Source organism: Muscardinus avellanarius (genome assembly GCF_963383645.1).
Source record: "Muscardinus avellanarius genome assembly, chromosome: 2".
In the NCBI taxonomy this organism is placed as follows: domain Eukaryota; kingdom Metazoa; phylum Chordata; class Mammalia; order Rodentia; family Gliridae; genus Muscardinus; species Muscardinus avellanarius.
In genome coordinates, this window is record NC_137787.1 from 130,281,921 (window position 1) to 130,296,959 (window position 15,039).

At 39.0% G+C, this 15,039-nt stretch overlaps 1 protein-coding gene across 1 annotated transcript in view; it reads left to right on the forward strand.

The window, feature by feature from the left end:
* Window positions 1-3,443: 3,443 nt before the first annotated feature.
* Window positions 3,444-15,039, forward strand: part of BRCA2 (BRCA2 DNA repair associated) — a gene marked incomplete at both ends in the record, with an annotated part of 65,769 nt that continues 54,173 nt past the window's right edge. The window contains 6 exons of the mRNA XM_080689437.1: window positions 3,444-3,510; window positions 7,084-7,311; window positions 12,604-12,712; window positions 13,170-13,219; window positions 13,513-13,553; window positions 13,961-14,072. Of these exons, the coding sequence (XP_080545563.1) occupies window positions 3,444-3,510; window positions 7,084-7,311; window positions 12,604-12,712; window positions 13,170-13,219; window positions 13,513-13,553; window positions 13,961-14,072 (607 nt within the window). The remainder of the gene's footprint in view (window positions 3,511-7,083; window positions 7,312-12,603; window positions 12,713-13,169; window positions 13,220-13,512; window positions 13,554-13,960; window positions 14,073-15,039) is intronic.

The following is a 15,039-nucleotide window of genomic DNA, read 5'->3' on the forward strand; positions in this document are numbered from 1 at the left end:
TAAATTTATAATCTCAGCATTTGGGAGGCTGAGACAGGAGGATTGCAATTCGTGGACAGCCTCAGCTACTTCGTGAGACGATTTGCAACTAAATGAGACCCTGTTTCAAAATAAAGAATAAACAATTGGGCTGGGGGGTATAACTCAAAGGTAGAATGGCCCTGGGTTCCATACTCAGTGCTCCCCAAAACATAAAGAATAAAATATTGGGCTAGGGGGTGTAGCTTGAAGGTAGAATGCCCTGTGTTCAATCCACAGTACCACACACACGAAAAAAAAAGGAAAGAACCATGTAAGAAGATGGTTGTACTAATTGCATGACTTGCAGTAATCATCAACTATTTATATGTGTTTCAATACATAATATTGTATACATTATGTACAATTTTTGTAAAAAATAATTTTAAGCAAGGAGTGGAGGCCCATACTCATAATCTTAGTACTTGGGAGGCTGAGACAGGAGGATCCCAGGTCCTCACAAATTGCTGAAGCTGGTCATGAACTTGCAATGTCCCTTTCTCAGCCTCCCAAATACAGGGATTACAAGTTACAGGAGGACAGCCAGCCTCAGCAATTTGTGAGGCCCTCTGCAACTTAGTTTCCAAATAAAGACTAAAATAGGACTGGGAGTATATCTCAGAGGTAGAATGCCCCTGGCTTCCATCCCCAGTACCACAAAAAATAAAAATAAAAATGCTTTTAAATATAAAGCATATAGTGACCTGAATCCAAGTAGTAAATTATCGAGCAACTAACTGCACTATAAGAACATAGAAGGTAGATTATCTTAGATCTAATGAATGTAAAGTCTCTAGTACCAAGGGCAAAGAACATAGTTATAGAGGGGTATAATGAGAGAAAATATATGTCAAATGGTGGTGTGACATGCCAAGGGTTCTCATTAGTCTCTGCCAGTGAGACACCCCTTTCCATAAAAAGAGGAGGAAAAGTAAGTTGTTCTGATTTGTAGGGTAAATGCAGACTTCATTGCAAAGTAGTTAAATAAATATAGCCAAATGGATGTGGATTTCAGACCTGAGTCATGCTAACAAGAATTACTTGATTCAGCTTCTCTATATGACAAGATCAACCAATTTATAGAGTTAGTGTAAGATTAAATGTGTTATTGCTTGTAAACACAAAAACAGAATGCTGAACTCATAAGTGGTAAGCCGGATGTGGTAGCACACTCCTGTAGTCCCAGTACTGGGAAGCCTGAGACAGGAGGATCACAGGTTTATGGCCAGCCTCAGAAACCTAGAGAGGCCTTCCACAAATTAGTGAAGACTTGTTTGAAAAATAAAAAATAAAATAGGGATAGCCGGGCATGGTGGCACATGCTTGTAATACCTGTATTTGGGAGGCTGAGAAGGGGCCATTGCAAGTTCATGACCAGCTTCAGCAATTTTGTGAGGCCCTCTGCAACTTAGTGAGACTACTTCAAAATAAAGAATAAAAAATAGGACTGGGGGTATAGTTCCGAGGTAGAATGCCCCTGGGCTCAATCTCCAGTACCGTAACAAATACATGAAATAAAATAGGGTCAGGGGTATAGCTCAGAGGTAGTGCACCCTGGGTTCAAATCCCAGTACCACAAAATAAAAATCGGGCTAAAATATCTAAATAACCAAGTAGAGCTCAACATTTTTCTAATCCAAGGATGCCTCTGTTTATTACTTGAATACCTTCTGGAAGCAGCAAGGCCCTTGAGCAGCTCTTATCTGAATTCAGTTGAAGACTTTTTAGGCATAAAAACAAACACAAATTCAGCTTTCTACTATACCCTGAGAATTCAGTGGTGGCAGGTTACTGTCTTCCAGGTCTGTTTTGGGGGATGACAGGCACAAAACAGGATGATCTGTATCTTAATGTGAACGGTTCTATCAAAATCTGCAGAGGGGAGTACCTAATACTGTAGGAATGCTCTCAGGTGTGTTTCATAATTTTGCAAGCGAAGGCCCTTACTCGAAGCTTTTGAACAGCTGCTACCTAAGAGCAGCATGCCTGCTGAATTATCCTCCCTCTTCAAATATCTGCCCCTTCCACTACCACGCAGGCAGGGAGTCACACACAATTATAAGCCACTCTGAGTTTTCTAAAACCGGCCTACTTTAGCTAGACGCAGAGGCAGACGCCTGTAATCCCAGTACTTGGGAGGGTGAGACAAGAGGATCATAGGTTCAAGACCAGCCTCAGAACTTAGTAAAACTTGCAGCAACCTAGACTGTTTCAAAGTAAAAAGGGCTGAGAGTGTAGTTCCGAGGTAGAGTACCCGGGTTCGATACCCAAAAGGGAACACTGCTCAGAGGGCAGAATAAATGGCTTTTAAAAGTCCCACCCAGGTCGTATCCCGAGGGCGACCAAGCTGGAGCGGGAGGAAGGGGAGAGGGGACGTGAGTGGAGGGCGGCTTGTGACTCCAGAGGAGAAAGCACGCACTCCAGCTTCCCGCCAACCGGACGGTGTAACCAGGAACTCTCGTAGGCCCGCCCGAGGAGCCGCAGCAGCCGTCGCCGCGGCCTGACTTCCGGGTGGCGCGCACGTCGCGCGGCGCGTCCTGACGTCACGACGTCACGTGGCCAGGGCGCGCTTTTGGCGCGAGCGTCCGAAGCCGGGCGGCGGAGGCGGCGCTGCTGTAGCTGCTCTGTGGCTCTTGTCTGCCGCGTAGGGCGCGGCGGGAAGAAATCTGAGGGGTCCGGTTTGTGATCTGGGTGCGGGGCGCCTTTTGTCGGCCTACTCCCTCCCGGAGACGTCTGCACCGCTCGAGCGGGTCAGTGGAGTCGGGTGAAGATGGGCGTGTCTTCGGCGGTCCCCGCAGTCCCGGTGGCGGGAGAGTGCCTCCCAGGTCTCGGCGGGAGCAGCGGGCCGATGTCTCTGCCGACCTCCCTCTTCCTGCCAGAGGGGGAAAGACTTTCTCCCCTAGGAAAATTTCCGCAAAACACTTTTGAGCCCCGTCCCTTCCTTGGGACTTTCTTTCCCAACGCGAATCCGCGCCTCGGGGCCGCGCCAGCCTCTCGGATTTGCCCCCTAGCGCTCCCAGGTGTCACGATCTGAAATGTCTCCTGGGCACACCGGATCTGTCTTACACTACTAGAGCTAGATGCCAAAGATAATACTGATTGGGAATTATCAAATGGTGTTTGAACTGTTCTATGCGTAAAGTTAGGCAATGTTAAAAGGTCTGTTCTCGAGTCGCGCTAGCCACTTTTCAAATGTTTGATGCGGCGAGTTGGTTACCGGATTGGACAGCACAATTATATAATATTCCCATCTTCACTGTAAGTTCTGTGAAGAGTCACAAAAGTTGATACTAAGAGTGTATAATTTTAGGCAAGCTCGACGGCACTTCTGATTTTTATCTGAGACACTTAGCAAGGAATGCATCCGTTCGAAGTGTATTTTGGTCTCTTGCAGGCTTACCAAGCATTGGAGTATTGTGGAGAAAATGTCTATTGGATCCACAGAGAGGCCAACTTTTTTTGAAATTTTTAAGACGCGATGCAGCACAGCAGGTATTGGTGGGTTTTTATAAAACTTGATAAATTACATTGAGAAAATGTTTTCAGAAAAAAAAGTAAAGATAAATGTTTACTAAAAAGAATCCGGTACTTTCCAGTTTTCTGTATACTATGAAATGTTTGTTTGAAGCATTGATAATGACACTTTGTGGCATTGCTAGTACTCCTTACACACTAAAATGATTTAAGAAACCGGGCCTGGTGGTGTACGATTGTAATCCCAGCATTTGAGAGGCTGAGACAGAAGGATCGCGGTTTGTAGACAGCCTCAGCTACTACTTAGTGAGGCCCTGTGCAACTCAGTGAGACCCTGTTTCAAAATAAAGAATAAAAAATAGGGCTAAGGGTGTAGCTTGGAGGTAGAATGCCCCTGGGTTCCATCCCCGGAACAGCCAAAAAAAAAAAAAAAAGATTAAGAAAACCCAAAGAGCTTATCATGTTAGAAATTAAAGCTAAGGAAGGGTTTAAGACTATTAATTCACTTAATAAAAATAATCACATCCCATCTCTTACCATAAACCATTTTTATGAAAATAACTTTTCCAAAACAAAGGAGAAGTGTGGGTTGTACAATTTGGCAGTTTGCCTTAGTGTTTATTTTAATGCAAGATATCTGTAATCTTGTATTTATATGTACATATAATGCTGCAGTTGTTTTGGTAAAGGATATGAAGAATGTCCAACCTCATGTAGCCAGGTAGTTGGAAAAAGGAGAATTTTAATGGTTTTCAATTACTTGTGGGTATTTTTCTTTCTTTTCTTTTTTTTTTTTCTTCAGGTCTGAGGATGGAACCCAGGGGCATTCGACCCCCCAAGCTACATCCCCTGCCCTATTTTTTATTCTTTATTTTGAAACAGAGTCTCACTAAGTTGTGGAGAACCTCACTAAGTAGCTGAGGCTGTCCATGAGTCCCAATCCTCCCGTCTCAACCTCTCAAATGCTGGGATTATAAGCATGTGCTACTATGCCAGGCTGTATTTTTCTTTCTTATACTTTGGATAGATATTTCAGATATCTAATAGCTAATTCAAAAGATCTTTCCATGTTGTAAAATTGTTGCCATGATTACTTAGAACACTGTGGTATTCTGAATTAGATTTTGATACATTGTATTAAACATTATGAAAATAATCATATTTATATAACCCAGCATGCTTGTAATTCCAGTACCTGGGAGAATGAAACAGGAAGATCCTAGGTTTGCAGCCAGCCTCAGCAACTTGTGAGACCCTCTGCAACTTAGTGAGACACTGTTTCAAAATAAAGAGGGCTGAAGGGTGCAGCTCAGTAGAATGCCTCTGGATTCAATCCCCAGTACCACACACACACACACACACACACACACACACACAAATCAGTATCAGCACTAATCAGAAATGTCTTTTAAGATTGGGAAGTCATTGTGAGCCACTGCAGATTCTAATTTTTATTTGAAAGCTCACATTTGTCATTGGTAACAAACTCTTATTTTCCTTGCAATGACAAGCTTTCTTCCTTCATTTCTGAGAAAATGTCTAGCAAACTTACCAAGTTGGAATAATTTATTTTGTCTCTCAGTCCTTTCAAGTAAAAAGGATTTTTCATGAAAACAGCTCTTGTTTATTAGCTCACAATTCATTAGGAGTGCTTTTCCTTTCCAGACAACTGTTATACTTCAGTATGGAGAAGTGCTTTGTATATGCCCCCACCTTTTCTCAAGAAATATTAAAACTATATGCTAAAAGACTTCATAAAATTCATTTTCACTGCTTCATTGGGATTTTTTTTTTTTTTTTTGGTGGTACTCAGTGGCCAGTTTCAGCAATTTATGAGACCCTCTGCAACTTAGTGAGATCCTGTTTTAAAATAAAGAGGGTTGTGGGGGTACAGCTCAGTAGAATGCCTCTGGATTCAATCCCCAGTACCGCAAAAAAAAAAAAAAAAAAAAAAAAAATCATCAGCAGCAGCAGCAGCAGTATCAGCACTAACCAGAAACGTCTTTTAAGATTGGGAAGCGCAGAGATTACAAGTGTGCGCCACCACATCCGGCTCATTAGGACATTATTAAGTTAAAATATCTTTTTCTTAAGAAATTAAGCAGGGTGTGGTGGTGCACACTTGTAATTCCAGTACTTGGGAGGCTGAGACAGGAGGATCACGCAGATTCAAAGCTAGCCTCAGCTACTTAGTGAGACCCTGTTTCCAAATATAAAATAGGTCTGGGAGTATAACCCAGAGGTAGAAGGCCCCTGGGTTTCATCCCTAGTACCACACACACACACAAAAAAAAACACCTGGCTATGGTGGCATATGCTTGTAGTCCCAGCATTTGGGAGGCTGAGACAGGAAGATTCCTGTTTGCAGACAGCCTCACCTACTTAGTGAGGCCTTTGTAACTTAGTGAGACCTTGTTTCAAAATAAAGAATAAAAAAAATAGGGATGGGGATGTAGTTCAGAGGTAGAATGGCCCCTGCGTTCCACCCCCAGTAATGCAAAAAAAATTAAATTTTTGGTATTGGGATTGAACCCAGGGGTATTCTACCTTGCACTATACACTCTATCCCTTTTTATTTATTTATTTTGAAAATATTGAAACATGACCTCACTAACTTGCTGAGGCTGGCCTCAAACATGCAATTTTTCGTCTCAGCCTCCCAAGTACTGGGATTATAGGCATGTGCCACCATGGCCAGCTAAGTTATTTTTTCTATTCTTTACAGTAGTAAGAAATACAGTGACTACAGTACAGTTTGGTGTTACTGCCTTAAATCATGCAAATACACCAGCAGTTTTACCCACCATTATCTTTACACCATAGGTACAGAGGTCAACATCATGAAAAAGGCAAATGATGCTATAATATTGCTAACAATACTTTTGACCTACTGAGCCTCCTAAAAGAGTCTTAACTGCTGTGGTATAGGACGAATAGATCCTAAGAGAAGGGTCATAGAAGAAAAACCTCTCCCCCCCCCCCTTTTTTTTTTCTGGTGGTATTGGGGGTGGAACCCAGGAGCTTTCTATCTCTGGGATATACTCCCAAACCTATTTTATATTTTATCTGGAAACAGGGTCTCACTAAGTTGCTGAGAGCCTCACTAAGTAGCTGAGGCTAGCTTCAAACCTGTGTGGTCCTCCTGTCTCAGCCTCCCAAGTGCGGGGATTACAAGTGTGCACCACCACACCTGGCCCCCCTTCACTTTTTTTGAGAGTGTATTTCTTATATCCACAGATCTGCTGCATATACTTATGTAGTCTTCATAATTACTTGAATTATATCTGTGGAATGCATTCTTACTCTGAATGGTTTTCTAATCTGAATTCTGAATTAGCATAGAAAAATAAAAATTAAATTAAAAATAAAAAGCTAATATAGCTAAGTGCTATCTCATAATTTTAGTGAATTCATTATACTTTACTGCAGATTCCTGAGTGAACGGGTTAGTCTTGCTTAGGTAGTATGCCTTAGCAAAAGCAATCTACAATAAATTTCAAGTGTCCTTTTCTTTATTATGACCTTTACAGGGTCATGAGTTTTTCTGTGTTGTTGATTAAAACTAAGGTGGGCTTTTTAATTTTCTTAAAGATTTAGGACCAGTAAGCCTTAATTGGTTTGAAGAACTTTCTTCAGAAGCTCCACCCTATACTTCTGAACTTGCAGAAGAATCTGAATATAAAATCCACAGTTATGAACCAAACCTATTTAAAACACCACAAAGGAAACCCTCTTATCATCAATTGGCTTCAACTCCAATAATATTCAAAGAACAAGGTCAAACTCTTCCACTTTACCAATCTCCTTTAAAAGAATTGGGTAAGTATAGATTAGACTTGGGCAAATAGTATAATGTTGTGGAATGAGGGGGAAACAAATATGTGTTAAAATGTGTTCAGGCAAATATGTGTTAAAATTTTAGCTCCATTATTAACTGTGTTTTACAAATCAGTCTCTCAGGCCTCACTTTCCTTACCTGAAAAATGGACATGATAAAAATAATACCTGATAGGTTTGAATGAAAGAAATTATTTAGGTTCTTAATAAATGTTACATTTCTTCCCTCCTTTGATTAGTATATCCTGAGAACTGAGATTTGTGATTTGTCTTTCAAATTGGAAAAAAAAAACAACCCTAGGACTTGGTTAATTAAACTGAACTATTTTTTGCAGATTATAGCAGGACAGAGATTATTTCTATCAATTTGTTATAAATAACTTTTGATTCATATTATTCTTCCTGGCCTAGGTACTACATGTTTCCAAGCAGTTATCTGCTTGAGTATTACTCTGTAGTAAGGGGAACAAATGGTACACAGAAGTATAGTGTAAGGTTGAATGTGGTACATGTCAAAAGAAAAATATGAAAAAGTAGAGTAAGAAGAAGACAAGGTAAGAAGGTCAAAGAGGAGGTATTTAATTGTTCAGGTAATGAAGGCAAGTGCTTGATTTAGTACAATAGTACAAATAGTCCTGGAGAAAGGCTCTCTGACTTTATCCATATTGTTTCTTCTGCCCATAGTCTGTGTTTTCTCTGACTTATATCCTCATCTTTTGGGTCTTGGCCTACTTATCTCTGTTTTTGAGAAACACTCCCTGTCTGCCCTCACTGCTTCTAGTGAAGGAGCCATGTATAAGCAATTACAGAGTGATAAAGACTTTGAAAGAGAGAAGTTCATGTCACTAAGAACTAAGTATACATAGGGAGCAAGGGTAATAAGCAAAACTTTTCTTATATTTCATTGGATATCAAATGGTACAAATAGTATTAATTATTTGTAGAATGAATATTAATCTCATATTAGAAAGCCTAATAATCTGGCAGCAGTCTTTGAAGATACATTTTTTTTTAGTTTATTTATTTATTTATTTATTTATTTATTTATTTATTTATTTATTTTTGTGGTACTGGGGTTCTACCTCCGGGCTACACTCCCAGACCTATTTTTACATTTTTATTTGGAAACGGTCTCCTAAGCCAGCGCACGCGGCTGGCTTCGAACCTGCGCGATCCTCCTGTCTCCGCCTCCCAAGCGCGGGGATTACAAGCGTGCGCCACCACGCCCGGCTGAAGATATTTTTTTTAAAAAATGTGGTGCCTTGACCATCAGACTCTACTGGAGTGCTAATCAAAAGGGTAGATTCTAGGCCCTACTCTGAATCTTTTGAAGTAGACTCTCCGGGAATGATGTCCTTTTAAATTACCTGAGTGTTCCTTACGGAAACGGAAGACAAGGTAAGAAGGTCAGAGAGGAGGTGTATAATTGTTCAGGTAATGAAGGTAAATGCTTGATTTAGTACAATAGTCTCCTCTTATCCCCATGGTCACACTTTCTTTGGTTTTAGTTGCAATGTGATGAAGTCTTGTGTCATCCTCTCTGGGATATGAGTCATCACTTTGTCATTATAGCCACACTGTATAGGTTACCCCCTCATTAGTCAAGTAGTAGCTGTGTGTCACCAAATTGTGCTGTAGTGATGCTTGAGTTACATAGTAGCCTAGTGCAACATCATAGTACTTAGGTCATTTCTCCTTACTTCTTAATGCCATTATACCATCTCACATCATCACAAGAAAGATAATATAGTACAGTAAAATATTTTAAAGGAGAGAGACCACATTCATGTAACTTATTACAGTTATATTGTTTTATCACTGTTATATTGTTTTGTTTCACTTATTATGTTATTAATCTTTTACTATGCCTAACTTATAAATGGAACTTTATCCTAGGTGTATATGTGTAAGAAAAACATAATATATATAGGGCTTTATACTATCCAAGGTTTCAGGCATCCACTAGGGATCTTGGAATGTAACCCCAAAGATAAGAGGGAGGAGCTACTATAATAGCAGTAAAAGTAGATATAGAAGGTACAAACTATAGGATCCCATGGCAGCCTAGATATGAAGGAATCAAAGGAATAAATGATAGGATAGAGCATGACTAAGTTAAAAATGTAGTGGCACCATGCGTAGAAATTGGAAAAAAAGTAATCTTGGGAAGGATAGGTTGAAAGGATGAAATTGAATTTTGGACTGTAGTTTGAGGCAGTAATAGGATGTTAAGGTAGAGATGTTTTATAGTTTTGGGGGAATACAAAGCTGAAACTAGGGGAAAATACAAACAAGAGACAGTTACCACATCTGGTGAGAAAATTAATAATTACAGTGAGGTATAGAGTAGAGTTTTAGGGAATAGTCAACAGATGAAATATAGAAGATGACAATGAAAAAAGGCATATTGTCCATTCAACAAGTATTCAGTGCTTACCTGCGCCTAGCAGTTTACTAGGCATTAGCAATACAAACATGAATGAGATGTCTTTTACTTCCATGTAGTTGATTTTGTCAGGGAGAAAAGCATAAATATACTGTATGATAGTGCATGTACAAAGTGGTGTGTAAAGTGAATAGCCATCTGTCTAGCATGCTCAGGAAAAGCTCCATAAAAATAGTTTTTGCTGATCTATTCAATCTGTGAATCGGTGTTGTGGTTTTTTTTTCTTCAATTTTTATTTGTAGTACTGTGAATTGAACACGGGCATTCTAGCTCAGAGCCACACTTTTTGTTTTTTTATTTTGAGACAGTGTCCCACTAAGTTGCTGAGGCTGGCCTCGAATCTGCAATCTTCCTTTTTCAGCCTCTCAAGTACTGGAATTATGTGCACTACCACATACAGCAACTATTTTTAAAAGTTTTTTTTGCTGGATGTGGTGGTGCACGCTTGTAATCCCAGCATTTGGGAGGCTGAGATGGAAGGATCATGGTTTGCAGGCAGCCTCAGCTACTTAGGCCCTTTGCACCTCAGTGAGACTCTGTTTAAAAAATAAAAGAAGGGCCGGGCATGGTGGCGCACGCTTGTAATCCCCGCGCTTGGGAGGCAGAGACAGGAGGATCGTGCAGGTTCGAAGCCAGCTGCGCGCGCTGGCTTAGGAGACCCTGTTTCCAAATAAAAAGTATAAAAATAGGTCTGGGAGTGTAGCCCGGAGGTAGAAGGGCTTCCAGGAACCCCAGTACCACCAAAATATATATATAAAATAATAAAATAATAAAAAATAGGACTGGGGGTGTAGCTCAGAGGTAGAATGCCCCTGGGTTCCATCCCCAGTACCACACACAAAAAAGTATTTTTTCTCCCTAAGAGTTAGAAGTGTCTTAGGTGCCAAATTTGAAGTCAGTAGCAACCAGTAGAACTATATGAATACTTCATGCCCTGAAGAGCCAAGTATTATATACTCTATTCCATTATAGAAAAATAAGAATATTCAAAAACTGTAAATTGGATTTGATATTGATAGAGCTGCCGATAGCTTTACACCCTGTCTGAGCATTGTTTTCTTAGTGAGTAGATGTGTTCAGTATTGTGTATTGCTCTCTACAACTTACTTTCTGTATTTAGTTATAATTTATTCAGTTAGTATTACACAGTGGCCATGACATTATCAGGCATTTTGTAGTTGCTAAGGGTACAGTGATAAATAAGATATACTCTCTAAGGCAAGGAGCTTATAGCATTATGAAGAAAACAGGAGCAACAGCATACAGTAAACTCTCTGGGAGACATAGGAGTTGGCATGCACTTAATCTTGCTATGGACTATAGAAGTTTTGTGAAGAAGGTAGTTTCTAAATGGAAGCCTGAAAAAGGCTGTTTTAGGTCAAGAGGAAAAGAATGAACATCTTGTATGAAATCCTATAGGTTAAAAAGAGCATTCATTTAAGATATACAAATGGTTGGATACAACTAAAAAGTTAAATATGGTAAAATATCATTATAAAAATTAAGTCAGATTGGGCCAGGGTATAGATAGCTGAGTGATAGAGTACATGTTTAATTTGTTTAAGGCTCTGGTTTCAGTGTCTGGCACTAAAAACTATAAAAGACAAAAGAAAAAAAATCTAATCTTGAAGGCCTTGTTATTACAAAGTTTTGTTTCAGACTTTGAACTTGATCTTGAAAGGCTTTTAACAGAATAAGAGTGATATCAAATTTGATACCTGGGTAGGTTTTCAGTTAATGTCTTTTCCTTACTCTTACTGTCCATTGATATCAAAGTAATGTGTATAACTTAACAGTAGAAAATATCATGTTCTAATTTTTTTTTTTTTTTTTTTGGTGGTACTGGGGTTCCTGGAAGCCCTTCTACCTCCGGGCTACACTCCCAGACCTATTTTATATTTTTGAAACAGGGTCTCTTAAGCCAGCACAGCTGGCTTCGAACCTGCGCGATCCTCCTGTCTCCGCCTCCCAAGCGCAGGGATTACAAGCGTGCGCCACCACGCCCGGCATGTTCTAATTTTTTTTAACATTTATTCTTTCCTTCTTTCTTCCTTCTCTCTCTTTCTTTCTTTCTTTCTTTCTTTCTTTCTTTCTTTCTTTCTCTGTACTGGGGATGGAACCCAGGTGCATTCTACGTCCAAGCCGCACCCCCAACCCTATTTTTTATCTTTTATTTGAAACAGGGTCTTACTGAGTTGCAGAGGGTCTCATTAAGTAGCTAAGGCTGGCCGAGCACCTGCAGTCCTCCGGTCTCAGCCTAACAAATGCTGGGATTACAAGCATGCACCACCATGCCCGGCCTTCATGTTTTAATTTTTATCTCATTTCTGTATTATCTCACTTTTGTACATTTAAAAAATTCCTCTGGGCCAGGCATGGTGACACAGTTTTGTAATCCCAGTGAGTGCTTTAGGAGGCTGAGTCAGGAGGATCACGGGTTGGAGTACAGACTCAGTAAGTAGTAAGACTCTCAGCAATGTAGCAAGACCTTGTTTCTAAACAAAAAATAAAAGGACTGAGGATATTGCTCAGAAATAGAATGTCCCTGGCTTGTCTCCAATACTAAAAAAAAAAAAAAAAAAAAAAAAAAAAAATTCCTCTATTCTTAGAGATTGAAGCTAAATCTTAAATTGGATCACCAAAGAGTCCTTTGCATATTATACCCATAATATAATTGTTGAGTTGAGAAGACATCTTTTATTGGAGGGAACCCGATGTAGGTATTCTTCTTTCCCATACAGATGACTTTTTGTGTTAAGTACTTCCAGAAAATGAAAATTCAAAATTCAAAGCATTATGTGTCTTCATAGATTATTGTACTTTTTCAGGAAAGGATATTGCCAGTAGCGAACATAAAAGCTGTCACAGAGTGAAGGCTAAAGTGAACCAAGCAAATGATGTTACCAGTCCACCTCTAAATTCTTGTCTTAGTGAAAGGTATGGTGGGGCTATTACATTAAAATATTTAAGTATAACATTTTTCTGCATACATTTGCTTAATGGAAACATCTAATTTTTATCTAGTTTTTTGCACATTCTGACTTTCTAACAAAAATATTAATTATAAAAAGCATTAGTTCCTTGAAATATACACTATATTACTTGTGAATTTTGAATATTTGAAAGAAATATGATGCTATTATAGATTTATTTTACATGATTAAATTCAGATTGCACAGTTTCTAGCAGCTGAAATTTATGAGTATCTTATACATTCCTTTTAATGGGCATTTTAAATCTTAGTAGTTACTAAATTCTGTTTTTAAAGTAACAAAATATTAAAAATTACTATAATTTCAATAATTGATATGACTGAGAGTCTTTAAAATAGATTGTTTTATCTCTTGATATTTTTGTTATTTTTTAATAATATGAGGGATTTGTTTTGTTTTAGTCCTCTTGTTCTACGATGTACACATGTAACACCAAAAAGAGAAAAACCAGGTATGGTTAAAACAAAGCTTTTTATTTTCAAATCATAGAAGTTAATAAATGTAATTTAATAGTCACCCATGGTGGTGCACACCCATAATCCTAGTACTTGGTAGGCTGAAACAAGAGGATTGTTAAATTTGAAGCCAGCCTCAGCAACTTAGGATCTCACCAATTTAGCAAGAAATATGAAAAGTAAGAGGGCTGGGGGTGTAGCTTGGAGGTAAAATATCCCTGGATTCAATCCCTAACACCACTCACACAAAAAAATACAATTTAATAATTTTCTCTTTTATCACCTCCAGTGGTATGTGGAAGTTTATTTCATACACCAAAGCTTATAAAGGTAAATATTCTGCTTGGTTTATTTTTATAATATATTTATTGAAAATTTGACAATTGCCGGGCGTGGTGGCGCACGCTTGTAATCCCCGCGCTTGGGAGGCGGAGACAGGAGGATCGCACAGGTTCGAAGCCAGCTGTGCTGGCTTAAGAGACCCTGTTTCAAAAATATAAAATAGGTCTGGGAGTGTAGCCCGGAGGAAGGAGGGCTTCCAGGAACCCCAGTACCACCAAAAAAAAAAAAAAAAAAAGAAAATTTGACAATTATAACCTTGGCCCTGAGATTTACAGATCTGTACCAGTATACTGCCTCATATAGGCATTCAGTAAATAATTGAAAAAAGTATGAATGAAAAATATTCTTAATCCCCAGCATGTTTCTATGAACTAAACTGTTGTCTTTCTCTGTAGGGTCATACACCAAAACGTATTTCTGAAAGTCTAGGAGCTGAGGTGGATTCTGATATGTCTTGGTCAAGTTCTTTAGCTACACCACCAACCCTTAGTTCTACTGTGCTCATAGGTAATATGAAAGACTAGCAAATAAAAGAAAATGTAGATAAGACTGTCATCTCTAATGTTTCTTTTAAGAAAAAAACGTGAGAAGATATATATAAATTCCAGTAGATAATACTGTCTTTCAATAAGTGTGTTGATAATTCAGAATAATTTTTTCTATTTGGTTGTGGAGTAAATCACAAATGAAGTGGTATTCTGTAGGAGTCGAGCACTGTGTCAATCTGTAATAGCTTTATGAATGCTCATTTATCTATACATATAAGCAAATATTGGGTATAATTGTGAATATTTTGCAAATAATTTTGATATTTGGGGCATTAAGACAGCATTAAATAAACTTTGCTCCCTCTACTTAAATCTGTTCAACTGTTTGCCCATGGTACTGAATTGAGGTCTTAAATTTTAGGCTTATAATTGTACAATTAGCCAGGCGTGGTGATGCACACTTGTAATCCCAGCATTTGGGAGGCTAAGACCAGAGGATCACTGTTTGCTGCCAGTCTCAGCTACTTAGTGAGGCCCTCTGCAACTTAGTGAGACCTGGTTTCAAAATAAAGAATAAAAAATAGGACAGGAGATTTACTTCGGAGGTTGAATGCCCCTGGATTTTATCCCCAGACTTGCAGAAATAATAGCAATTGTACAACTATGTGATTATCAAAATGTTTTCTTTATCTGTCTGTTGGACTCTACTAAACTCTTCAAGTTCACCATCGTTTCTTGACACTATGTTAAGTAGTTGGTATTCAATAAATATTTAAGCAAGTAACTATATTTTTAAATATTGAACTAAGCTGGGCTGGTGGCTCACACTTGTAATCTCAGTATTTGGGAGGCTGAGACAGGAGAACAGCAGTTCACAGCCAGCCTCGGCTACTTAGTGAGGCCCTTTGAAATAGGGCTGGGGGTATAGCTCAGAGGTAGAATGCCTCTGGGTTCCATCCCTAGTACCGCAATAAATAAATATTGCT